The 26131-nt window shown below is 42.0% G+C and overlaps 1 protein-coding gene and 1 pseudogene across 1 annotated transcript in view; both read left to right on the top strand.

Annotated features, from left to right (window-relative positions):
- The window catches only part of NANOGNB (NANOG neighbor homeobox), a 49888-nt gene extending 27436 nt beyond the window's left edge, over positions 1–22452 (top strand). The window contains exons 3-5 of the mRNA XM_049626655.1: positions 20625–20941; positions 21052–21131; positions 22446–22452. Of these exons, the coding sequence (XP_049482612.1) occupies positions 20625–20941; positions 21052–21131; positions 22446–22452 (404 nt within the window). The remainder of the gene's footprint in view (positions 1–20624; positions 20942–21051; positions 21132–22445) is intronic.
- Positions 22453–22738: 286 nt separating this feature from the next.
- LOC125919797 (60S ribosomal protein L10-like) lies at positions 22739–23913 on the top strand (annotated as a pseudogene).
- The last annotated feature ends 2218 nt before the right edge of the window (positions 23914–26131 follow it).

Raw genomic sequence — 26131 nt, 5'->3', positions numbered from 1 at the left:
AGGAAAGTGGGGGAGGTCAGAGTGACCTTACTGCTTCTGTAGTTTTCTCAAACCAGTTCAGCTTAGAATATTCAATATACCAACATGCCATATTTTGGAGTATAATGTGAGTGAAGGAAACCTTGCATCTATACTCTGCCTTCAGCAAAATCTAACACTTGGGACTATGAGAGAATACCCCTTTTTAAGATATGGAGAATAGAGACAACCCCATGTCCCACTGTCTAAGTAAGTTCTCCCAAATAACAAACCATTAAGTAGAACTGGGTTTATTTAGTGTCTATACCCTAGAGGGCTAAGATAGTCCCCACAGTTTCCCTAGAAGACAATAGATATTTTAACTTAAATGCATAAAAAAGAACACTCATGATACTGCTCCAGAGTGTCTGATGCTCCCCCTCAGCACAGGTCAGGAAAAAATAAGCATTAGTTCATTGCAAACGTCAGTTCTGTAATTTAACTATGCCTCTAGGATGCCTAGGAGTTCCAAGGGTCTCTAGCCAACTTTCATACTTCAATCACAACAGTTTAGTTTTTACCAGGTTTTCGTGGGAGGTTGGAGGGACAAGTGTTTTGGTTTTTTGTTTCTGTTTTGTTTTGTTTTTAAGTTGGCTTCGTACCCAGTGTGGGGCTTGAACTCACCACCCTGAGATTAAAAGTCACATGTTTCACCTACGGAGACAGACACGTGCCCTGGAAGGACAAGTTTGGGCTTGAAAATACAATTTGAGGGGCACTTGGGTGGCTTAGTGGGTTGAGCGTCTCTCTCTCTCTCTGTTTTTGTTTTTGTTTTTTATGTTTATTTTTGAGAGAGAGAGAGAGACACAGAGTGTGAGCAGGGGAGGGATGGAGAGAGAGGGAGATACAGAAGCTAAAGTAGGTTCCAGGCTCTGAGCTGGACCATGGCTCAGAGCCCGACATGGTGCTTCAACCATCAAACTGTGAGATCATGACATGAGCTTAACCGACTGAGCCACCCACGCACCCCGAGCATCTGACTCTTGATTTCAGCTCAGGCCATATCTCACTGTTCGTGGCTTTGATCCCCATGTCAGACTTCGAACTGATAGCAAGGAGCCTGCTTGGGATTCTCTCTCTCCCTTTCTCTCTGCCCCTCCCCTACTGTCTCTTTCTCTCTCTCAAAACAGATAAATAAACTTAAAAAAAAAAAAAAGAAAATATAATTTGAAAAAAGCAACTGCCTAGATAGGAAAAAAAAAAAAAGGAACTCATTGGCTAGTTGAGGTAGAGATGATGATGATTCATTACTTTTCACCTGGAAGTAACTCCTGAAAATCCAGAATTTCTATTGGCTTTTACAAGTTTGTCACTATACAAGTTTCAGCATAATTAACAAAGCATCAAATTTGTGAAGTTAGTTGATTCCTTAATCTTACCATGCAGCATAGATGACTGTTGGAAGATCGCAAGCATAGGCACAGGACCAGAAAAGGAAACTATCTCCAAATATGTTATCTAGTTGTATCCTCAAAGATTTTGGACCTCAAAGTTTGTACTTTCATGTAATTTTTTTTTAGTTTATTTATTTATTTTTATAGAGACTGAGACAGTGTGAGCAGGGGAGAGGCAGAGAGAGAGACTCCCAAGCGAGCTCTGCACTGTCGGCACAGAGCCCAACGCGGAACTAGAACCCACGAAGCTGAGCTGAAACTAAGAGTCGGACACTTGACTGACTGAGACACCTAGGTGGTCCCAGGAACTGCCATTTAAATTAGTGACTTAAGGGGCGCCTGGGTGGCTCGGTCGGTTGAGCGTCCGACTTTGGCTCAGGTCATGATCTCGCGGTTCGTGAGTTCGGGCTCTGTGCTGACGGCTCAGAGCCTGGAGCCTGTTTCAGATTCTGTGTCTCCCTCTCTCTCTGATCCTCCCGCATTCATGCTCTGTCTCTCTCTGTCTCAAAAATAAATAAGTGTTAAAAAAAAATTAAATTAGTGACAAGATTGTCAGAAGAGTTATTTGTCTAGGATTTAACATGTTCTTCAAATAACAGATTGCTCAGCCATGGAGTGAAGCTCCTTCTCTAATCAAAAACAATTTCAAATATATCACTGAAATGGTTAAAAACCTCATGAGAGTGCTTGCACATCCCCAGCCTGACAGGGTCTGACTCAGCTAGATGACAGGCAGGTTAAAGAAAAAGGACAAAGTCCTCCATTACTGGTATGATTGCAACAATGCCAAATGTGCCTTTCAGGCAAGGCAGAGATCATACTTCTGGATTGTTTTCCCAAGACATTTTCTGTTGTTGTTGTTGTTGTTGTTGTTTTAATGTTTATTTGTTTTTGAGAGCGAGAGAGTACAAGCAAAGGAGCAGCAGAGAGAGAGGGGGAAGCAGGCTCTGCACTGGCAGCAGAAAGCCCGATGCAGGGCTCGAATTCATGAACCATGAGATCATGAGCTGAGCCACCCAAGCGCCCCTCTGTTGGTTTTTACAATCTCTCTCCCTGAGTGCCTTTTCCATGATTTTTCTTAAGGAGGGCTACACTTCTTACACCTGTCCCGTGGGACTCCCTCCTCCGCACCAATCTTCTGGTAGTCGGTGTCCCTTTCAAGACTGCTAGGATAGATGACCTGGGAAGCCATAAGAAGTGACCCTGCATGATAGACCAAATCCAGACTCTGTCAGATGTTATTTTTATGGCTTACATACTCCTGATCTGATCTGCTTGTTAGTGAAAGCTCTACCCGTAAAACCTTCTGACCACCATGGACAGCTCCCAATTGTGCCTCTCACATTTAGACATTCCCAAGCTGAAGTCAGGTGCCAGTCCCTGTGTATTGACAAAAGTCAAGCTCTGTGAATGACTCTGAGAAATTCTCTTCACTTGACTGAGACTGACAAAGTGGCAACCATTTCTTCCACCAGAATGTGAGGCTGGAGTGTGGGACAGAGAAGGCTAGCACGGCCAATCACCAACTCTCTTTAGAGAAATTTGATTATCTCTCTTGATCATTTTCCTTGCCTCAGAAACACTTCAGGTGGGTGATAAACCACTAATAGCAAAATCTGTTTCATAATCTCTTAGCATGTTTTATACAGAGCATCCTGTTCATAACTTTGGGGACCTCTAATAAAACTCAAAAAGAGAGAGAGAGGGAGAGAGGAAACTCAAATTTCTATCTGATTACAATGTATTTAGTGTTATACCTTTAAACTTGACATCTGAAGGGCACCAGCGTGGCTCAGTCAGTTGAACGTCTGAGTCTTGATTTTGGCTCAGGTCATGATCCCGGAGTCGTGGGATCGAGCTCCGTGTTGGGCCCCATGCTGAGCATGGAGCCTATTTAAGATTCTCCCTCTCTCGGGGCACGTGGGTGGCTCAGTTGGTTAAGCATCTGACTTCAACTCCGGTCATGGTCTCACTGTTAGTGGGTTCCAGTCCCACATGGTCTGTTATTGATGCAGAGCCAGCTTCAGAACCTCTCTCTCTCTCTCTCTCTCTCTCTCTCTCTGCCCCTCTCCATGTGCACTCTCTCTCTCGAAAATAAACAGGATAAAAAAATGTGTAAAACAAAATTCTCTCTCTCTCTGCTTCCCTCCCCCACTCATACTCTCTCTCCCTCTCTCTCTTTAAAATAAAAAAATAAAGGGGCGCCTGGGTGGCTTGGTCGGTTAAGTGTCCAACTTCAGCTCAGGTCATGATCTCACGGTCCGTGAGTTCAAGCCCCGCGTCGGGCTCTGTGCTGACCGCTCAGAGCCTGGAGCCTGTTTCAGATTCTGTGTCTCCCTCTCTCTCTGCCCCATCCCCACTCATGCTCTGTCTCTCTCTGTCTCAAAAATAAATAAACGTTAAAAAAAATTTTTTTTAAATAAATAAATTAAAAATTAAAAAAAAAAACTTTAAACTTGCCACCTGAGAATGTTCTCACAAAATCTATCATGCAGTCCACAAGTTTAAATTCCCTCTGGTTTCATGTGTGCAAATGAGTACACAGAATTAACATTAAACACTAAAAATGCATACATAGTACAATTCTGACACCAGTTCTGATGGGTGAGGTTTCTTCCCCCACACCAAGCAAGTCTCTGAACATCAGCTAGTTATCTTATAATTCAACTCAGTTCTTTTTTTTTTTAATTTTTTTTAATGTTTATTTATTTTTGAGAGAGAGAGAAACACAGTGGGAGTGGAAGAAGGGCAGAGAGAGAGCAAGACACAGAACTCGAAGCAGTCTCCAAGCTCTGTACCGTCAACTCAGAGCCCAATGTGGGGCTCGAACTCACAAACTGTGAGATCATGACCTGAGCGAAAGTTGGATGCTTCACCGACTGAGCCACCCAGGCGCCCCTCAACTCAGTTCTGATACCAGCTACCCAGACATAGCATCTGATTCTACAAGTTCAGGACTCAGTCCCATAAGACTGCTCCTCTTTCGAGTACCAATCACAAATCCAGGTTGTTACTTGTGCTTCTGACCAGCTGGCTCCAAATAGGAGGCTCCCATGACCCCCTTTTTGGCTTCGATTAATTTGCTAGAGTTGCTTACAAAACTTAGGAAACCAGTTTATTTATTAGATTACCGACTTATTATAAAGGATATTAAAGGATACAAATCAGCAGCTAGATGAAGAGATACAGATGGCGAGACCCCAGACAAAGGGGGCCATTACTTGCATCATACTGCAAATAATATTCTTCATGTTTATATATATATGTCTCATTATTTAAGATTTTGTTTCTTTGCATCTTGATCAAATCGAACATTTTTCATATGCCCATTGGCCATGCATCCTTTCTTTAACTTGTTTATATATTTTGCCTACTCTGTCCCAGTGGGTTTGGAGCCCAACAGGGTGGCACATGTTGGGCCCCTGGTTCTGGTTCACCAACCCCGAAGCTCTCCAAACCCCGTCCTCTAAGGTTTTGATGGAGGCTTCATCCCATAGGCATGATTTATCAAATCATTGGCTATTGATAACCGAACTGATTCGCCAGTCCCTCTCCCTTCCCTGGAGGTCAGTCAGGGGTTGGGACTGGAAGTTTCAACCCTCTAAATCATGTGGTTGGCTCCCCTGGCAACCAGCCCCATCTTCCGGTTACTTAGAGACATTCCAAGTCACCTCTTTACCACAACAGAAGACACCTTTGAATCTCTCACCAGGAAATTACAAGGTTTTTTTAGGAGCTCTGGGCCTGGAACAGGATGAAGACCAAATACACATTTTTATTATAAATCACAACATCACAAGTAGTTTTCTGTGAGTCCAGAGCATCCGGTCGCAAAAGTGTCTGGCTCTTTCCAGCAAACACCAGCGAAAGCCCGCATTCACCACATTGTCCAGTAGAGTGCGAGGCAGTCATGCCAGAAGGGCATTCTGGGAAGACTGCCTACAGACATACTCAGATGTTTTGCTTTAGCTCACAGTCCGTGCCTCTTCAATGCCTTTAGGAGTAACAGAAAGAAATGCATTTGGTAAATCTCCCAGCCTGTTCCACCAGCCTCCTCTTTCAGCAATTGCCCATAGAAGTGGGTAGCATTTTCTAAATTATTTTTCTACAGAAATGTGCCGCTTCCCTTCTGTCTTCCAAACGGTGGCACAGGTGAAACAAGACGCAGAGAAATGTTTCATAGCTTCCGTGGTGCACACGGCCTTGTTAAAAGCAAGCAGTTTTTGCCTACTGAAACATCCCTTCAAAGACCCCACCTGAATTGGCTGTACTCTTGTCTGACTTGAAAACTCATGGTTATTACCAATTCAAAGTTTAAGCCCGAAATTTTCAGACTCGCTTTGGAAAGATTGGCATCAGGTGACATATTGCCACCGTTGTAGGTAAAATTGATCAATGTGCAGTATTTTGGGGTCTTTTAATTTATTTTTAATTTTTTTAATGTTTTATTTATTTTTGAGACAGAGAGAGAGAGAGAGCATGAACAGGGGGAGGGTCAGAGAGAGAGGGAGACATAGAATCCGAAGCAGGCTCCAGGCTCTGAGCTGTCAGCACAGAGCCCGACGCGGGGCTCGAACTCACGGACCGCGAGATCATGACCTGAGCCGAAGTCGGATGCTTAACCGACTGAGCCACCCAGGCGCCCCAATGCACAGTATTTTGGTTGACATTGCCTTATTATAGTTTCCAAATGTTCTCTTTTTTTTTTCTTTTTAATGTTTATTTATTTATTTTGAGAGAGGGAGCGTGTGAGTGCTTGCACGGGAGCTGGGGAGGGGCAGAGAGAGAGAGAGAGAGAGTCCCAAGCAGTCTGCACTGTGAGCGCAGAGCCCAACGTGGGGGTCCATCTCACCAACCGTGAGATCATGACCTGAGCTGAAGTCAAGAGTCGGTCGCTTTACCAACTAAGCCAGAGATCGAATCAGAGACCATTTCCATACCACTCAAAACAACTTAATTATACCCTTTGTTTGCTGGGAAACTAACTACGTAGCTAAAAAGAAAAAAATCTAATTCGTTCCTTCCCTTGAAACTCTCCAAGATTGGACAAGTGGGTACACTGAATGCATAGTCAACTTTTTTCTATTTATTTTTATTATACCAGTGGTCTTGCACGTTGCAGAAATTTTATTTATTTATTTTTTAAGTTTATCTATTTATTTTGAGAGAGAGAGAGAGAGAGAGAGTGAGCAGGGGAGGGGCAGAGGGAAAGAGACAGAGAGAATCCCAAGTAGGCACCACACTGTCACTGCAGAGCCTGATGCAAGGCTCCAACTCACGAACTGTGAGATCATGACCTAAAACAAAATCAAGAGTCACAACCCTAACTGAGTGAGCCACCCAGGCACCCCACAGAAATTTTAATAAATAGAAACAAGCAAAACAATAAAAATATTAAAAGAATCATTTCCATTCTCATCTTCCAGAAAAAAACAAAACAAAACTACTTTAACATTTTGGCACATATTCTAGATTGCTCATACACATATTTGCCATCTACGGGGCTAGTGCTGAATAAATATTTATATTCACAAAATTTCAACAAAACTTGCATCATACTGCAAATAATATTTTTCACATCTATATGCATAAATCTCATTGTTTAAGATTTAGTTTCTTTGCATCTTGATTAAATCGAACATTTTTCTTTTTTTTTTTTTAACGTTTATTTATTTTTGAGACAGAGAGAGACAGAGCATGAATGGGGGAGAGGCAGAGAGAGAGGGAGAGACAGAATCTGAAGCAGGCTCCAGGCTCCGAGCTATCAGCCCAGAGCCCGTCGCGGGGCTCGAACTCACGGACCGCGAGATCGTGACCTGAGCCGAAGTCGGACGCTCAACCGACTGAGCCACCCAGGCGCCCCAAATCGAACATTTTTCATATACCTATTGGAAATGCATGCTTTCTTCTTTTTTTTTTAATGTTTATTTATTTCTGAGAGAGAAAGACAGAGACAGTGTGAGCAGGGGAGGGGCAGAGAGAAAGGGAGACACAGAATCTGAAGCAAGCTCCAGGATCGAGCTGTCAGCACAGAGACCGGCGCGGGGCTTGAACCCAAGAACTGTGAGATCGTGACTTGAGCCGAAGTTGGACGCTTAACCGACTGAGCCACCCAGGCGCCCCTTCATTCTTTCTTTAACTTGTTTATGTACTTTGCCTCCTTTATCACTGGCTGTTCCTTCTAATGGCCTATTGACGTCCAAGATACAGATGACACCTACCTTAGTTCTGGTCACCATTATCACTGTAATCTCTACTACTAGGGAATAGTCTCTAATAGTCCTTATTCCAAACTTATTCTTTACTCTGTAGTTTCTTTCATCATTTACAACCCTTCAATGGCGTTTGGTAATCTTAACTATTTAGCACAAAATCCTTAGCCTGAGTTGGAAAAGCCTTCTGACAGGTCTCCAGTTTGGAATATCTGTAATCAATTTCCCAATTTAAATTTTACTTGATCACAACTCAGATTAAAACTCCCCAGTAGTTTCCACTTATCAAATACTGACTCAAATCTCATGTCTGGTCACCGCCTCCCCAGTAAATGCACTTGGAGGGTAAACTGAAGGGAGAAGAACAAGTTGTGCTTTTTTTCTGGAGAAATACCTTTCTAGGCAGAGGAAATACCACATTCAGAGGCTAAACTGGGACTGTGCTTGGCTTGTTTACTAAAAAGCATGGCAACCAAAGGGAATGGAGCAAAGAGAGTGAAGGGAAGGGTTACTAGAAATCTAAAAGGTAGCAAGAGATCAAATCTTATAGGATTTTATAAGCCGTTATAAAGTCTTCGGCTTTTACTCTGAAAGAAATAGAAAGGCATTGTCAAGTTTTGAGTAATGAAATGGTATTGTCTAATTTATATTTTACTTTTTAAAAAAATGTATGTTTTACTTTTATTTTGAGACCGAGAGAGAACACGAGCACAAGCATGCTCGAGGGAGGGGCTCCGGGAGGGAGAGATAATCCCAGGCAGGATCTACACTGCCAGTACAGAGCCTGACCTGGGCCTCGAACTCACGAATTGTGAGATCATGATCTGAGCAGAAACCAAGAGTCGGACGCTTAACTGACTGAGCCACCCAGGCACCCCGAGTCTGGGAATTTTAGGTTTGACTTAAGCTACCTAGTAGACATCCAGGCAGAAATACCGAATTGAGAGTTGGATATATGAGCCTAGAGATAATCTGGCAGTGATTAGCATTTGGGTGGATAATCTTTGAGATTGGATTACCGAGGCTAGGACCCTCGGTATATATATATATAGGAGAGAAGAGATTGAGGGATTTAATCTTGAGTGATTCGACAGAACCAAGGCTGGGGAGAGGTGGGAGGAAAGAGAAGGAACAAAGAAAACTTTGAAGGAGCAGCCGTGGATATAGAAGGAAACTCAGGAAACGATGGTGTCCTGGAAACTATGAGAAGAAAGCTTTTTCAAAGTAGGGAAGACTCCTGATACTTCGAAAGCTCCTGATACTTCAAGTAAGATGGGGATTGGTAATGGATCATTAGATTTTGGCAATGTTAGCATTATTAACTCATGACTTTGACAAGAGGAATATCTGTGGAGGTTGGATGGGAAAGCCTGATTGGAGTAAATTCAAGAGAGAAAGAGGAGGAAAAAAATCACCAGCATGCAAACAGCAAACATAGAGAACTTTTTAAAAGAGTTTTGCTATAGGGGCGCCTGGGTGGCTCAGTCAGTTATGCTCAGGTCATGATCTCACAGTTCATGAGTTTGAGCCCTGTGTCAGGCTCTGTGCTGACAGCTCAGAGCCTGGAGCCTGCTTCGGATTCTTTGTCTCCCTCTCTCTTTCCCCTCCCCCGCTCACACTCTGCCTCTCTCCTTCTCTCTCTCTCAAAAATAAACATTTGGGGCGCCTGGGTGGCTCAGTCGGTTAAGCGGCCGACTTTGGCTCAGGTCATGATCTCGCAGTCCGTGAGTTCGAGCCCCGCGTCGGGCTCTGTGCTGACCACTCAGAGCCTGGAGCCTGTTTTGGATTCTGTGTCTCCCTCTCCCCTGTTCATGCTCTGTCTCTCTCTGTCTCAAAAATAAATAAACGTTAAAAAAAAATTAAAAAAAACATTTAAAAAAATTAAAGAGAAAATACAGAAATGGGGCAGAAGCAATAGAGGGATGTGTGATTCAAGAGAGATGTGTTTTTGTTTTTCTAACCTGATAATAATTACAGCATGTTTATATTGTGGGTGGAAGTAATGGGGAAAATGATGTAACTACTGATTTGAATCCCACAAATTTGAAGTTGCAAGTTTTAAAAGAGTTAGTACAATGGGGCGCCTGGGTGGCTCAGTCGGTTAAGCGTCCGACTTCGGCTCAGGTCACGATCTCGCGGTCCACGGGTTCGAGCCCCGCGTCGGGCTCTGGGCTGATGGCTCAGAGCCTGGAGCCTGCTTCCGATTCTGTGTTTCCCTCTCTCTCTGCCCCTCCCCCGTTCATGCTGTGTCTCTCTCTGTCTGAAAAATAAATAAACGTTAAAAAAAAATTTTTTTTTTTTAAAAAGAGTTAGTACATTGAATTTCAATTTCAGTTATTTTTTTAATGCATCTAAGCCATTTAACTATAGTATGGTCTAAAATCCTATGTGAGTGCTTTTAAAAATTGAGATATGACTTACAAACCATAGAATTCATTCTTTTAAAGTGTAAAATTCAGTGGTTTCTTAGTACATTCACGATGTTGTACAACCATCACCACTATTTAATCCCAGAACATTTTTATCACCTTAAAAAGAAGCCTGTTAGAGGCACCCGGGTGGCTCAGTCGGTTCAGCATCCGACTCTTGGTTTTGGCTCGGGTCATGATCTCACGGATGGGGAGTTTGAGCCCGATGTCGGGCTTTGCACTGACAGTGTGAAGCCTGCTTGGGATTTTCTGCCTCCTTCTCTCTCTGCCCTTCCCCTACTCATGCTGTCTCTGTCTCTCTCAAAGTAAATAAACTAAATTTAAAAAAAAAAGGGAGGGGAGGGGAGATGATGGGCATTGAAGAGGGCATCTTTTGGGACGAGCACTGGGTGTTGTATGGAAACCAATTTGACAATAAATTTCATATATTAAAAAAATAAAAAAGTAAAATTAAAAAAAAGTAAAAAGAAAAGCCTATTATCAGACATTTCCCCTTCTGCCCTACTTTAGTTCCTGACAACCACTAATCTATTTTCTGCCTCTGTAGATTTGCCTGTACTTGATATTTCATATACATAGAATCATATAGTATATGACCTTTTTTGTCTGGCTTCTTTCAGCATATTTTCAAGATCCATTCACACTGAGCATGAATTAATAGTTTATCCTTCAATTGTGGCTAGATAATATTCCATTGTATGGATACACTATATTTCACTTATTCACCAGTTGGTGGACATTTCAATTGTTTCTACTCGTTGGCTATTATAAGCATTGTTGCTATGAACATTCACATAACAAATTTTTGTGTGGGCATATGTTTTCATATCTCTTGCATAGAGTACCTAAGAGAAAAATTGCTGGGTCATCTGGTGACTGTACGTTTAACTTTTAGAGAAAGTTTTTCCTGCCTCTATTGAGATGTTCATATGGTTTTTTCCCTCTATTCTACTGAGGCATTACACTGATGGATTTTCGCAATATGGAACCAACCTCACATTTCTGCCATAAATCCCACTTGGTCACAGTGTATAATCCTTTTTATACATTGCTGGCTTTGAATCGCCAGCATTTTGTTGAAGATTTTTGTGTCTGCTATTCATAAAGTTTGTTAGTCAATCGTTTTCTTTTCTTGATCTCCCTGTCTGGTTTTGGCATAAGGGTGTGATGGTCAGTTTTCTGTGCAACATGCCTGGGCTACAGACCCCGGTTACCCAATCAAACACTAATGTAGGGATTGCTGGTATTTTTAAGGTATCTTTTAGATGCAGTTAAAATCTCTCATCAGTTGACTTAAAGTAGGGAAGATTATCCTACCATAACCTTAGGCCTGAGTACACCTAATTCAGCCTAATCCAATCAATTAAGGTGTGTGGCTTTTGTTTTTTGGGTTTTTTTGTTTTTGTTTTTATTTTTTTAGTGTTTACCTAGAGAGGAAGGGGAGCCGAAAGAGAAGGAGAGAGAGAATCCTGACACAGGGCTCAATCTCACGAACTGAGAGATCACTACCCGAGCCCAAATCCAGAGTCGGTTGCTCAACCGACTGAACCACCCAAGGGCCCCCATCAGTTAAGGCTTTAAGAGTGCAGCTGAAGCTTCCCTGAAGAGAACAAATTCTGCCTGTGGACAGCAGCTTCTGACGGCTGTTCTGACAACTGCCCAAAGGATTTCAGACTTACCTGGACAGTTCCCACCATCATGTGAGTCAACTCCTTATAATAAGTTTCTTGATATAGATCCCCTCCTGGTTCTGTTTCTCTGGCTAAACCCCGACTGATAACACAGGGTAATTAATACTGGCCTCATAGAATGAGTTGGGAAGTGTTCCTTTCTCTTCGGTTTTTTGGGGACGAGTTTGCAAGTATTCAATTATTATTTAAAAGTTGGTATTTCCCTGGTGAAGCCCTTTGGTTATGTGCAATGTATAAGATTTGTTTTTCTCTCCAAGAAATCTGTTCTACTTTATGTGTTCATTTGAAGTGGTTCTTTTATTTCAAATATACCTGGAACATCTTTCCATGTTAGTCTTTTTTTTTTTTTAATTTTTTTTTCAACGTTTTTTATTTATTTTTGGGACAGAGAGAGACAGAGCATGAACGGGGGAGGGGCAGAGAGAGAGGGAGACACAGAATCGGAAACAGGCTCCAGGCTCCGAGCCATCAGCCCAGAGCCTGACGCGGGGCTTGAACTCACGGACCGCGAGATCGTGACCTGGCTGAAGTCGGACGCTTAACCGACTGCGCCACCCAGGCGCCCCCATGTTAGTCTTTATTGATCTACTTAATACTTTTTCATTGGTGCATGATATTCCATAGTATAATACATGAAGTGTTTTGGTTGTGTGTGTGTTTTTTTTTTAGCTTGGCAGATCAGAGTTTAAATCCTAACTACAAATCTTACCAGTAGTGCAAGTTTGGACTGCTCCTATCTATCTATCATCTATCGATTGATCTATTGATCTATTGCTCTAGCGATCTATCATCTAGCGATCTATCATCTAGCGATCTATCATCTATCAATTTATCGATCTATCTATAGATGTATTGATCTATCATCTATCTATCATCTGTCTACCGATCTATCATCCATCTATCTATCATCTGTCGGGGACTAGGATAGAACTGTGGATAAAAGCTAGGATCTATGTGCTTGCATTCTTTCAGTGGCACTCTCTGTTCTCCAACATCTGATCCGCGCCCCCTTGCATGTTCTCAAGTCCTCTGTTTTTGTTTTCTTTGTTCCATCCCCCCTTAGATAAACCTTGATTTTGGAATTTTGTGGAGGAAAAGCAAGTGAAAACAAAACCAAACATAAATCTCCAAGATTCTACTAGCCTGACAGTGGTATTCCCTATTGCAGCCATTTGTAGCCAGAGATCCTCAGTGAAAAGCAAAATTTTTCGAATAGTTGTGGATTTTAGGTGCTCTTGGCTGGCTCAGTCAGTAAAACATGTGACTCTCGATCTCAGGATCATGAGTTCAAGTGCCACCTTAAGCATGGAGCCTGCTTTAAAAAATCAAAATAGTTATGGGTTTTAGTAATAACAGAGTGTAAGTTTGACCACAGCAGAGCTGAACAGTTAAATGGGAAGAGCGGTTTTATTATATAAAAATATATGATCTTCTGAGTCAGAAATGGAGAATGAGTGTATGTGTTATTTTTTTCTTTTTTTTCTGCCTGCCAGTGGTTGGCAGGTGAAATTAAGCAGGTGGTGTGGACTCCAGTTAATTAGAGAAAGCAGAATCCATCTAAAGAGGACAAGATACAGCCAATTGTTGATGACATGAAAATTTAGGACCACTGATTTCAGATTTTTTTTAATCTAGAAATTTAAATTTTGATGTTGAATCTCTTGTTGTTGTTGTTGTTTAAAGATTTTATTTTTAAGTAATCACTATACCCAGCACGGGGCTTGAACTCACAACCTCAAGATCAAGAGTCACATACTCTACCAACTGAGCCAGCCGGGCACCCCAAATCTCTTGATTTTTTTAAATGGTGGCCATACAATCAAAATTTTGTTTAAAAAGGACTTCACAGGGTATCTGGCTGGCTGAGTCAGTACAGCGTACGACACTTGATCTTGGGGTCGTGAGTGTGGGCCCCACATTGGGGACAGTTTACTTAAAAAAAATAAAGAGGGCATTAAAAAAAAAATAAGAGTGTTCATCTAGATAAGACTTTATAAGATCATGTGATCCAGTAGATCTGGCATAGAGCCTAGGGAATCTGGATTCATTGCTTCCTTATATGTAAGAGTTATCTACAAATACTCAGTTGAAAAAAAGTATGTGGACCAGTAAGATCATTGCATAAACGAGGGGCACCTGGGTGGCTCAGTTGGCTAAGCATCCGACTGTGGCTCCGGTCATGATCTCACAGTCTATGAGTTTGAGCCCCACATTGGGCTCTGTGCTGAGGGCTCGGAGCCTGGAGCCTGCTTCAGATCCTGTGTCTCCCTCTCTCTCTGCCCTCCCCCCCAGCTCATGCTCTGTCTCTCTCAAAAATAAATAAACATCAAAAAAATTGTTTTAAAAAGACTTGCATAAATGAAAAAATCTCACAATAAGAGAAATTTTTTTTAAGTTTATTTTTTTTTTAGTAATCTCTATACCCAATGTGAGGCTTAAACTCACAACCCAGAGATCAAGAGTCACATGCTCTTTGGGCTGAGCCAACCAGGCACCCTAGGAGAAATTTCAGCATGTAAAATTTAATAAGAAGGAAAATTATTAAATGAGTCCCCAGAAAATCTATTTTTTTGCGTCTTGGTAAATGACATACGTCTTATCCCTAAACTTGAACCTTCTCTCTAGATGTAGTTTTTCTCATTAATGATTCTATTTTGCTAGCATTATAACCCTATTCCTAAATTTTCTTTGCACATTTTTTTTAGAGATAGTGCCCTTTATTTATTTTTTATTTTTAAGTTTATTTACTTATTTTGAGAGACAGAGAGAGAGAGAGAGACCAAGGGGCAAAGATGGAGAGAGAGAAAGAATCCCAGGCAGGCTCTGCACTGTGAGCACAGAGCCCAATGCAGGGCTCAAACCCACGATCCGTGAAATCATGACCTGAGCCGAAACCACGAGTCACACAGTCAACTGACTGAGCCACTCAGGCACCCCTGCACATTTCTTTTTCTAACTAAAGTAGTTAAGTTTCTATATATGAAAGCCGGTGTTTGGGAAGCAAAAGGGCAAAAGGTAGCCTACGATACCAGAAACAGAAGATGCCAAGAGCAGGAATGATCCAGGGCACTTGGCAATGGCAGGTACCACCAAGTTACACACACCGCATCAGTATCACCCAAGCACCAGAGACCTGTAAAGATCTATCGCTTTCAACAATAAAAGCCAGAGTTTATTGAATTCTGAGCATTGGTCCTGTTTTTAGCACTCTTGGACCTCACAACAATCGTATGGGGCCGATTTTCAGCCAAGGAGACTAAACACAGAGAGGGATAGTAAATTGCCCACAGTCACAAGATCATTAATTGCAAAAACTAAAGCAAAATAAGGTCTGGGTTTGAACAGTGCCCTCCAGGATGGATACAGGGTTGTTTGGAAACTGGGAGGCCTGGGGAATGGGAAATGCAAATGTTGAAACAGGTGTCAGAGGCTGCTGGGAGAAAAATAATAAAAGTTTAGTTTGCTAAATTATAATGGCGCCCAAAATCTTCAAGGAGATATTTACTGTCTCTTGTGAATTATCAGAAGATAACATTTTACGTTTGCTTGAGAGATCAAAACGTGGGAAAACAACGCTTTCAGATATATTGAAATTAGGAGTCATTGCAACCAATCCCGTACTAGTGGTCACTCAAATTTTAGGCATAAAAAAAATTCTCTGTATTTTATTTATTGGTTTATTTTCGTAGCAAGCATGCTACTTGGACATATTTTTATTCTCTAATAATTCTTTTTTGTTTTCTGTATTTTGAACAAAAACAGAGCAATGAGGTTCAAGTTGTGAACTCCGTAAGTTTAATGATTTTTTTTTTTCAAATTAAAAACATGCTGGGGGCACCTGGGTGGCTCCGCTGGCTAAGCGTCCAACTTTGGCTCAGGTCAAGATCTCGCCGTTCATGAGTTGGAGCCCCGCGTTGGGCTCTGTGCTGATGGCTCAGAGCCTGGAGTCTGCTTCCGATTGTGTGTCTCTCTCCCTCTCTGCCCCTCCCCACCTCATGCTCTATGTCTCTCTCTCAAGAATAAATAAACATTAAAAAAAAATTTTTTTTAGAAACATTCTGAAAAATAGCAAATGCAGTCATTTATTTATAAGAGCTTTTGAGTGTGTTCCTACAACAATACACTTTTTTATCTCTTTCAGGACTTCTCTTAGATAAAATTGTCTGGGGCTGAGAATTGTTTTATCTCTAAACATCAAGCAGAGCATCTAGGAGACAAACAAAACAATCATGAGCCTACATCAGCGAGGGCTGGAAGCTGGTGACAACTTCACAAAATCACCAAGTTGGAGTAAGTACAAATTAAGTAGAAATCAAATAATAAGCAAATCGTTCCTTATCATTTATTCCATTCTTAATCATTCTTGTGCCTATAAGCAAATCATAGAAAGTCATTACTGGGGCGCCAGGATGGCTCAGTCGGTTAAACATCAGACTCTTGATTTCAGCTCAGGTCGTGATCTCACGGTTCGTGGGTTTGAGCCCTGTACCGGGCTGTGCACTGACAGTGTGGAGCCTGCTTGGGATTGTCTCTTTCTCCCTCTCTCTCTGTCCCTCCTCTGTTTGTGCTCCCTCTCTCTTTCTTTCTCTCAAAATAAATAAATAAACAAACAAACAAAAAACTTCAGCATTCGTCCATTGATGAACATTAGTTTAAAAAAAATTACATGGGGCGCTTGGGTGGCTCAGTCGGTTGAGCGTCCGACTTCAGCTCAGGTCACGATCTTGCGGTCCGTGAGTGGGAGCCCCGCGTCGGGCTCTGGGTTGATGGCTCAGAGCCTGGAGCCTGCTTCCGATTCTGTGTCTCCCCCTCTCTCTGCCCCTCCCCCGTTCATGCTCTGTCTCTCTCTGTCTCAAAAATAAATAAATGTTAAAAAAGAAAAAATTAAAAAATAAAATAAAATAAAATAAATTACATTACTGGGGCACCCAGCTGGCTCAGTCAGTGGAGAATGCGACTCTTGATCTTGGGATTGTGAGTGTGAGCCCTACTTTGGATGGAAAGATTACTCAAAAATTTTAAAATCATTAAAAAAAATAACATTACCTATAATAAACAATCCTTTTACCATAAGGATGTTACAATAAACATCTTTTTACATACAATTTTATGCTAAGGAGCAAGTATTTCTTGAATTTGCTGGATCAAAGTCTGTACATTTTACACCTTGTCAGGTACTTCCAAATTCCTTTCAAAAAGATTTTTACTGGTTTGGACTCTCACCAACAGGGTATAAGAGATGTCATTTGAATATATGTTTTTCTCACGTAGTTTTAAGAAGAACTTAAATCCAACCAAAGTAAAAGGGATGAGCCTATGATTAATGATTGATTTAGGTTTTTAACTATTACCGTATAAAAAAGGAGGCTAAGGGGCACCTGGGTGGCTCAGTTAATTGAGCGTCCAGCTTTGGTTTAGGTCGTGATCTTGTGGTTTGTGAGTTCGAGCTCCACATCAGGCTCACTGCCGGAAGCCTGCTTTGGATCCTCTGTCTCCCTCTTTCCCTGTCCCTCCCCTACTTGCGCTCTCTCTTTCTCTCTCTCTCTCTCTCAAAAATAAATAAAACATTAAAAAATATGTAATGCTTGAAATATGCAAAAACATATTTGATATATACTTAATTTATAAGGAAATTAATGACATGAACACGAAAGGACCAACCAACAAAAAACAATATATTTTATAAAACTGTATATTAATATATACTATGTATTAAATAATATAGTAATATAACATTTACCAATATAAGTATAGCATTACCCCTACATTTCATCTACTTATATGTATATCTCCTCTATCCTATGCTGTTTTTCCAACCATCTTCCTGAATTATATTATTGCCTTAGTTTTATAATTTTTATCACATATTTATGCACCCTTCAATAATATTACGTGTTTTTTGAGCTTTAAAAAAATATTAATTACTATGTACTTTTGACTTGTTGTTTTACTCAAAATTATGTTTCTAAAATTAGTTGGATGTAGCTTTAATTCATTAACTTCATTCTGACAATGGACACTGGATTATTTCCACTTCTGTTTTTTTTTTTTTTTTAATTTTTTTTCCACTTCTGTTTTTTAAGTCAATGCTATTACATTATTTTTTTTAATTTTTTTTTTTTTACATTTATTCATTTTTGAGAGACAGAGACAGAGCACAAGCGGGGGAGGGGCAGAGAGAGAGGGAGACACAGAATCTGAAGCAGGCTGCAGGCTCTGAGCGGTCAGCACAGAGCCCTATGTGGGGCTTGAACTCCCCAACTGCGAGATCATGACCTGAGCCAAAGTTAGACAGTCAACTGACTGAGCCACTCAGGTGCCCTGAGAATGTATACTTTTCTAAAAATGTGTTAAATTGTTTTCTAAGCAACTCGGATTTATACACTTTCACCCAAAATATACAAATGTTCCTTTAAAAAAAAGTTTTCGGGAGCACCTGGTGGCTCAGTTGGTTAAGCACCGACTTTGGTTCAGGTCATGATCTTGCGGTTCGTGAGTTCAAGCCCTCCCTCAGGCTCTGTGCTGACAGCTCAGAGCCTGGAACCTGCTTCCGATTCTGTGTCTCCCTTTCTCTCTGCCCCTCCCCTGCTTGCTCTGTTTCTCTCTCTCTCAAAAATGACTAAACATTAAAAAAATTTTTTTTAAGTTTTGTCAATCCACCACTAACACTTGGTATTATTAGATTTCTTCATTTCTGCCTCTCATGTGGGTACAAAATGACATTTCATTCTTATCTTCATCTTGACTATTATTGAGGTTAAAATTCTTTCTAAAATAGTGGCCATTTAGAGCTATTCTGACTCTTGCCCCCACTCTACTTTTTTTTTTTTTCTGTTGGATTGCTTTTCTTTTACTTATTAATTAATGGGAATTCTTAGTACATTGTAGATACCAATAATTTGTCAGTTATCTGTTACAAAAAATTTCCCTAGATTTATGGCTTTCCATGTTATTTCTAAGATCTTTGGTGAATAGCAGTTTCTTATAATTTTTTTTTAATGTTTATTTATTTTGAGGGAGGGAAAGATAGAGGGCGAGCAGGGGAGGGGCAGAGAGAGGGCGATACAGAATCCGAAGAAGGCTGGAGGCTCTGAGCTGTCAGCACAGAGCCCGATATGGGGCTCGAACTCACGAACCGCGAGATCATGACCTGAGCCGAAGTTGGATGCTGAACTGACTGAGCCACCCAGGTGCCCCAGCAGTTACAATTTTTAATATAAATTTTATCAATCTTTTCTAGCAGTATTTATTAAATAGCTTATTACTGACCTATAGTTCTCCTCTATCATATATCAACTTTTGATTATATCCATGGATCTGTTTCTAGACTCCCTTTCAGTTCCAGGAGTTAATTGGTCCATCTGTACAATAATACTTTACTGTCTTAATTACTATTGCTTTCTTTTTTTTTTTTTTTTTTTTTTTTCAACGTTTATTTATTTTTGGGACAGAGAGAGACAGAGCATGAACGGGGGAGGGACAGAGAGAGAGGGAGACACAGAATCGGAAACAGGCTCCAGGCTCTGAGCCATCAGCCCAGAGCCTGACGCGGGGCTCGAACTCACGGACCGTGAGATCGTGACCTGGCTGAAGTCGGACGCTTAACCGACTGCGCCACCCAGACGCCCCAGCTTTCTATTGTGTTTCTAATTATGTTCTTTTTCTTATGTGTCTTTGTTATTTTTTTAAGTTTACCTATTTATCTGAGAGAGAGAGTGAGAAAGAGAATGTGTAAGGAGGGGGGCAGAGAGAGAGTAGAGAGAGAGAACCCCAAGCAAGCTCCATCCTACCAGTGCAGAGCCCAATCCGGGGCTCGAACTCATGAACCATGAGATCATGACCTGAGTCAAAATCAATAGTCGAACACTTAACCTACTATGCCACCCAGGCACCACCAGAAAATACAATTCTTGATCACAGGGTTGGGAGTTCAAGCCCCACATTGAGTGTAGAGCTTACTTAAAATAATCATAATCATAATCATTATCAATAATAACAATCCTAGGGGGGCACCTGTGTGGCTCAGTCGGTTAAGCGTCCAGCTTCGGCTCAGGTCATGATCTCATGGTTCGTGAGTTTGAGCCCCGCATCTGGTTCTCTGCTGACAGCTCAGAGCCTGGAGCCTGCTTCAAATTCTGTGTCTCCTCCCCCTCTCTCTGCCCCTCCCCTGCTTATGCTCTGTCTCACTCTCTCTCTGTCAAGAATAAATAAACATTAAAAATTTTTTTAAAAATAATAATAATAACAATCCTAGGAAAACCAAAACATAATGAACAAATTTCTAAAGATTGTATATTTTACCAAAACTCTCATAAGAGGAAAAAAAAAAACCTGAATAGTTCTTTAAATAAGGTCATTCGTAACTTATTTATATCAAGATAACTTATTTTTTAACATAACAAAGGGATTGTTAATTTCAATACATAGCCCCTTTCCATACTCAGTGTATATTTAAATCCAAAAGGATATTATTAAAAAAATTTTTTAATGTTTATTCATTTTTGAAAGAGAGGGCATGAGTGGGGGAGGGACAGAGAGAGAGACACACACAGAATCTGAAGCAGGCTCCAGGCTCTGAGCTGCCAGCACAGAGCCCGATGCAGGGCTCGAACTCATGGACCCTGAGATCATGATATGAGCCAAAGTCGGACACTTAACCAACTGAGCCACCCAGGCACCGCCAAAAGTAAATCATTTTTAAAATGATATTTTTATGAAAATCTTCACTGATTTTCATAACTTGACTTTTTCTTTTCTCTCTTTTTTCCAACAATGTACAACACTCATATTTTATGAAAATCAAATATATAGTCTCACACTGAAGAATGTTGACTATGATCTAAAAGTCAAATTTAGCTGCAGTTTGATTTTATTTCACAGATTTTGCTATACAGAAAGAACCAGATGTGCTTTGCGATCAAAACCCAGAACAATCAAATAGGAACCATAGTGATGATGAACGAAAGGGAAAGAAAAAATGGAAAGAAAGAGAAGGGGAAGAAAAAAAGGAGGAACTAGAAGAGAAACTGGAAGAAGAACAAGAAATGGAAGAAGAAAATGAAGAACAACATCCCCAGGAAAGATTAGTCAGTAAGCCCCTCATGGACACTCTCTGGGCAACATTTAAGTTAAACAAATGCCCCACAACGGGAGATAGCCGATCACTTGCATTTGAATTTAATATGACAGTAAAACAGGTATGACAACATATTTCTTCCTTGACAGAGTCACCTGTGGAGTATTTTTACCCAGACAGGCCAATACCTTATTCCTTGATTCATCACCTCCCCACCTTATTTTTTTGCAGATAAAGCAGTGGTTTCATAAAAGGAGGAAGAAATACAATAAAGTGATGTACAAGAGGAAACATAAGAAGAGACCTAAGAGGTAAGAATGTGTTATATGTAGAATACTTGGTTGTAAGGAAGTAAAAAAAAGGAATTTATTGACTTTTAGAGACAGATTGTGTTTCCATAGTTATTGGATTTCCCATAAACTTTTCATGTTCCACCATTCCCACTTGGTTCCGACTACAGGGTTGAATACTGGATGTCGTGAGAGGTCAGATTGCCGTCAGATATGGCCCAAGGACATGATCATAGTAAACTAGAACTTCCAGATTATAAATAATGGAAGATAAAAGGGACACCATTAGAAACGGTCCAAAACAAGCTGGCAGAACAAGGGCTAAGGGAGCCATTGGGCCGCAATGAAACTTGGAGATACATGAGTGGCTTTGCAAACAATGTTTCCTTTGCTGGTGCATTATTACAAGGATTCAAATAGGGATTTGCTGCATTTGTGGTAGCTGTAGGGGCTGAATATGACCTGGAGTCCCAGAATAAAGATAAGAAGCATTACTGAAGATAATACCTGGAAGCATCTTAAAGGCTTCTTATCCCTGTTATAAAAATAAGATTTCTTGGGGCGCCTGGGTGGCTCAGTCGGTTAAGCGTCCGACTTCAGCTCAGGTCACGATCTCACGGTCCGTGAGTTCAAGCCCCTCGTCGGGCTCTGGGCTGATGGCTCAGAGCCTGGAGCCTGCTTCGGATTCTGTGTCTCCCTCTCTCTCTGCCCCTCCCCCATTCATGCTCTGTCTCTCTCTGTCTCAAAAATAAATAAAAAAATAAAAAAAAATAAAAAAACGTTAAAAAAAAATAAGATTTCTTCAATGTAGCCTACTCATTTGTGTGTTTTTCATTAAAGAATACTAGTAAGATTTAATAAAGTAAGAATACATGTTAAAAAAAAAAAAAAAAAAGCAGAGGAGGGGAGAGTGCCTGGGTGGCTTAGTTGGTTAAGCATCTAATTCTCGGTTTCAGCTCAGGTCATGATCTCAGGTTTCCTGAGATCCTGCCCTGAGTCGGGCTCCATGCTAACAACATGGAGCCTGCTTGGGATTTCTCTCCCCTCCTCCTGCCTCCTCCCCCCATCTCTGCCCCTCCCCTGCTCGTGCTCTCTAGTCCTCTCTCTCAACATAAACTTAAAAAAAAATAAATAAAACTTTTCACGTTCCAGCCAGTGACACAGAGAATCATTGATTGTCCTTGTCCTATTTGTTATTCTGCTCAACACACAAAAATCCATATTGCAATGACTGCATTTGCAATGGAGTCATATTATCAAATATATAACTATGGCCATTAAACGTTTATTAATCGCACTATAGAATTAATAATTTTGTCTTTTTTTGTTCCTTAGATGCTGAATATTTAGGGTGCTTGTCTTTTCTGTGTTACCTATCGGCAGAACGTCATGAGTGGAAAAACTTAAGAACAACATCAACATTTTTCAAAGTATTAGACTAGCTTGTATATAGAATTTTTATGTATTATTTATGTAGATGTATGTAGACAATTTTTAATGTATTACCTCACTTGATCATCACCCTACACCATAAATGAGCAATCTGAATTGCTGGGAAATAGTGTGATTTTATCGAGGCGCCTGGGTGGCTCAGTCGGTTGAATGTCTGACTTCCGGCTCCGATCATCATGTTGCAGTCTGTGAGTTCGAGCCCCGCTTCGGGCTCTGTGCTGACAGCTCAGAGCCTGGATCCTGCTTCAGATTCTGCGCCTCCCTCTCTCTTCCCCTCCCCCACTCCCAGTCTGTCTCTCTCTCTCTCTCAAAAATAAACATTAAAAAAAAAATTAATGTGATTTTATCAACAAGTACCAGTTTCTCTCTTTTTTTTCAGCCCACCTCTGAAGTTGCTATGGGCCACTGCTCCGCCCAGTGTTACTGATATTGTAAGAACAAGTCGTGTTTAGGGGCGCCTGGGTGGCTCAGTTGGTTAAGCCTCCGACTTCGGCTCAGGTCATGATCTCACAGTTCGTGAGTTCGAGCCCCGCATCAGGCTCTGTGCTGACAGCTCAGATCCTGGAGCCTGCTTCAGATTCTGTGTCTCCCTCTCTCTGCCCCTCCCCTGCTCATGCTCTGTCCCTCTCTGTCTCAAAAATAAATAAACATTAAAAAAAAAAAAAAAAAAAAAGAACAAGTCGTGTTTAAAGTCCCCTTTCTGCAGAGGCGCCCGATGCCAAAATCCAAATCTTTGACCGGAAGTGGAAGAAGACAAAAGTGGATGAGTTCCCACTGTAAGGCCGCATGGGGTCAGATGAATACGAGAAGCTCTCCTCTGCAGCCCTGGAGGCTGCCCTTATTTGTGCCAACAGGTACATGGTGAAAAGCCAACACATCCACGTTTGACTCCGCTCTTCTCCATCATCCCCATCAATACGATGTTTCCTGCGTTGGGGCTGACAAACTCCAGACGGGTATGTTGGGTGCTTTTGGGCAGCCCCAGGGCACGGTGGCCAGGGTCCACACTGGCCAAGTCATCGTGTCCATCTGTACCAAGTTGCAGAACAAGAAGCATGTGATTGAGGTCCTAGAAAGGGCCAAGTTCAAGTCTCCAGGCCGCCAGAAGATCCACATTTCCAAGAAATGGGGCTTTCCTAAGTTTAATGTGGATGAATTTGAAGACATGGGGGCTTAAAAGTGGCTCATCCCAGAATGGCTGCGGGGTCACACGCATCCCTAATCATGGTTCCCTGAACAAATGGTGAGCTCGGCACTCTTGAGAACCCCAACAGCACTACCCCCTCCTTATTCATGCCCATCAATAAATCCTACTTCCCGTAAGAAAAAAAAGAGAGGGGGGGGCCTGGGTGGCTCAGTCAGTTAAGTGTCAGACTCTTGATTTTGGCTCAGGTCCTGATCTCACAGGTTCATGAGTTCAAGCCCTGCATCGGGCTCTGTGCTTGATAGTATAGAGCCTGCCTGGGATTCTCTCTCCCTCTCTCTCTGCCCTTCCCCCGCACTCTCTCTCTCTCCCTCTCAAAATAAATAAACTTAAAAAAAAACATTTTTTTTAAAGAAAAAAGTACCAGTCCCTAAACATCTAACCCTCAATTTGTGCCTGCATCTCTCAGCTACACATGCTGCATTTTTGGTTTTAAGCTGGGAAATATTCGAGGCTGTATCAACTTGTGTTTTATATGTGGTGTTTATATACTCATAATGCTCTCTATTGAAATACCAATGTGAGAGTATTTCGAATTTCTTATACCTTCTTCTCCACCTCCATAACTTTACCTGTTCACCTCTTTGAAAAACAATTTTTTAAAGAATTTTATTACTTTGTTTTTTATGTTTATTTATTTTTGAGAGAGAGAGAGTGCGAGCAGGGTTGGCACAGAGAGAGACACAGAATCCGAAGGAGGCTCCAGGCTCTGAGCTGTCAGCACAGAGCCTGATGGGGGGCTTGAACTCACAAACCCGTGAGATCGTGACCTGAGCCGAAGTTGAACGCTTAACCAACTGAGCCACCTAGGTGACCCTTTAAGGATTTGATTTTTATTTTTAAGTAATGTCTACATCCACTGTAGGACTCGGACCTACAACCCTAAGATCAAGAGTCGCATGCTCCACTGACCCAGCCAGGTGCCCCCACCTCTTTGAAATTTTTAAATGTGAAATTAGTCAGAGAAAGACAAAAATCATATGACTTCACTCATATGAGGACTTTAAGAGACAAAACAGATGAACATAAGGGAAGGGAAACAAAAATAATATAAAAACAGGGAGGGGGACAAAACAGAAGAGACTCTTAAATATGGAGAACCAGCAGAAGGTTACTGGAGGGGTTGTGGGGGGGGGGGGGGGGGAATGGGCTCAATGGGTAAGGGGCACTAAGGAATCTACTCCTGAAATCATGGTTGCACTATATGCTAACTTAGATGTAAATTTAAAAAAATAATTTTCTTTCAATATATGAAGTTTATTGTCAAATTGGTTTCCATACAACACCCAGTGCTCATCCCAAAAGGTGCCCTCCTCAATACCCATCACCCACCCTCCTCTCCCTCCCACCCCCCCAAAAAAAATAAATTAAAAAAGATTTTTTTCCCATTAGAGTAAGACAAAACATGACTTTTTGGTTATCATCACTGATGGCTCAGGGGTGTGATAGAGTTATAGGTGAGGTCAGGGTTTCTTTTGAACATATTATAACTCAAAATAGTAGCTTAGTAGTTTATGTTAAAAGCTGTACCAAGGTTACGTCTACTAGATGGAGATCATCCCGGGAGCCCCTCTCTGGGCACCGGCCCTAACTGGGAACAGTGCTCAGAAAACAGCTCCCGTTTCTACTACTGCGGCCTTGATCAGCAACCTCTTTATTTCCACAGAGACACCGAAGGCCATGGGCCCTGCTGTTCAGCGGTGGCTCTGGGTGCTGCCCTTCAAGCTGGGGAGGGCTATGCCCTGGCCCCCACCCCTCTTGCAGGGTGGGCTACAGCCCCGCCCCTCGTCCTGCCCCCCCTACCCTGACCTCCCCAGGCCCTGATCTCATGGCGCCAGAGTTGCTGTTGGCTGGACCCCGGAATCCTGAGTGCCTGAGTGAGAACTCCTCCCAAGCTAGGAAAACTGTCATCGTGGAGCCACGTTCCCATGTCCCAGGCCAGGGTGTCTGCCCAGTCCTTGTCCTCTTTGCCCATTGTGCCTGAGGCTGTGCTGCCATGCCTCCCGCTTGCGGTCAGTGCTGGGACCCTGGGCTAGCGATGCCTTCAGAAGCCTAGCTTCACCGTCCGCTGAATATAACACCCCTCCCAGCCCTTCCCCTGCCCCTGGCTCCTTTAAGAGGGCTGAGCCCTCCTTCGTTCCCTGGCCTGTCTTCTACCCAGGGATGGGGCCTGGGCCTGCTGCCTACCCTTCCGTGCTAAGGAACTCTACCTAAGGGCTCTGCTTGGCATCTGTCTGCACCCTCCGACCTGGTCCAGGCCTGCCCTGGGTTGCCAACCCAGGCTGGCCTCAGACCTAGGCAGGTGAGTGTGTGTGCGTGTGTGTGTGTGTGTGTGTGTGAGAGAGAGAGAGAGAGAGAGAGACAC

The sequence above is a fragment of the Panthera uncia genome, chromosome B4 (genome assembly GCF_023721935.1).
Source record: "Panthera uncia isolate 11264 chromosome B4, Puncia_PCG_1.0, whole genome shotgun sequence".
In the NCBI taxonomy this organism is placed as follows: domain Eukaryota; kingdom Metazoa; phylum Chordata; class Mammalia; order Carnivora; family Felidae; genus Panthera; species Panthera uncia.
Note: the sequence above shows the minus strand (reverse complement) of the source record. Positions and strands in the feature narration are given on the sequence as shown.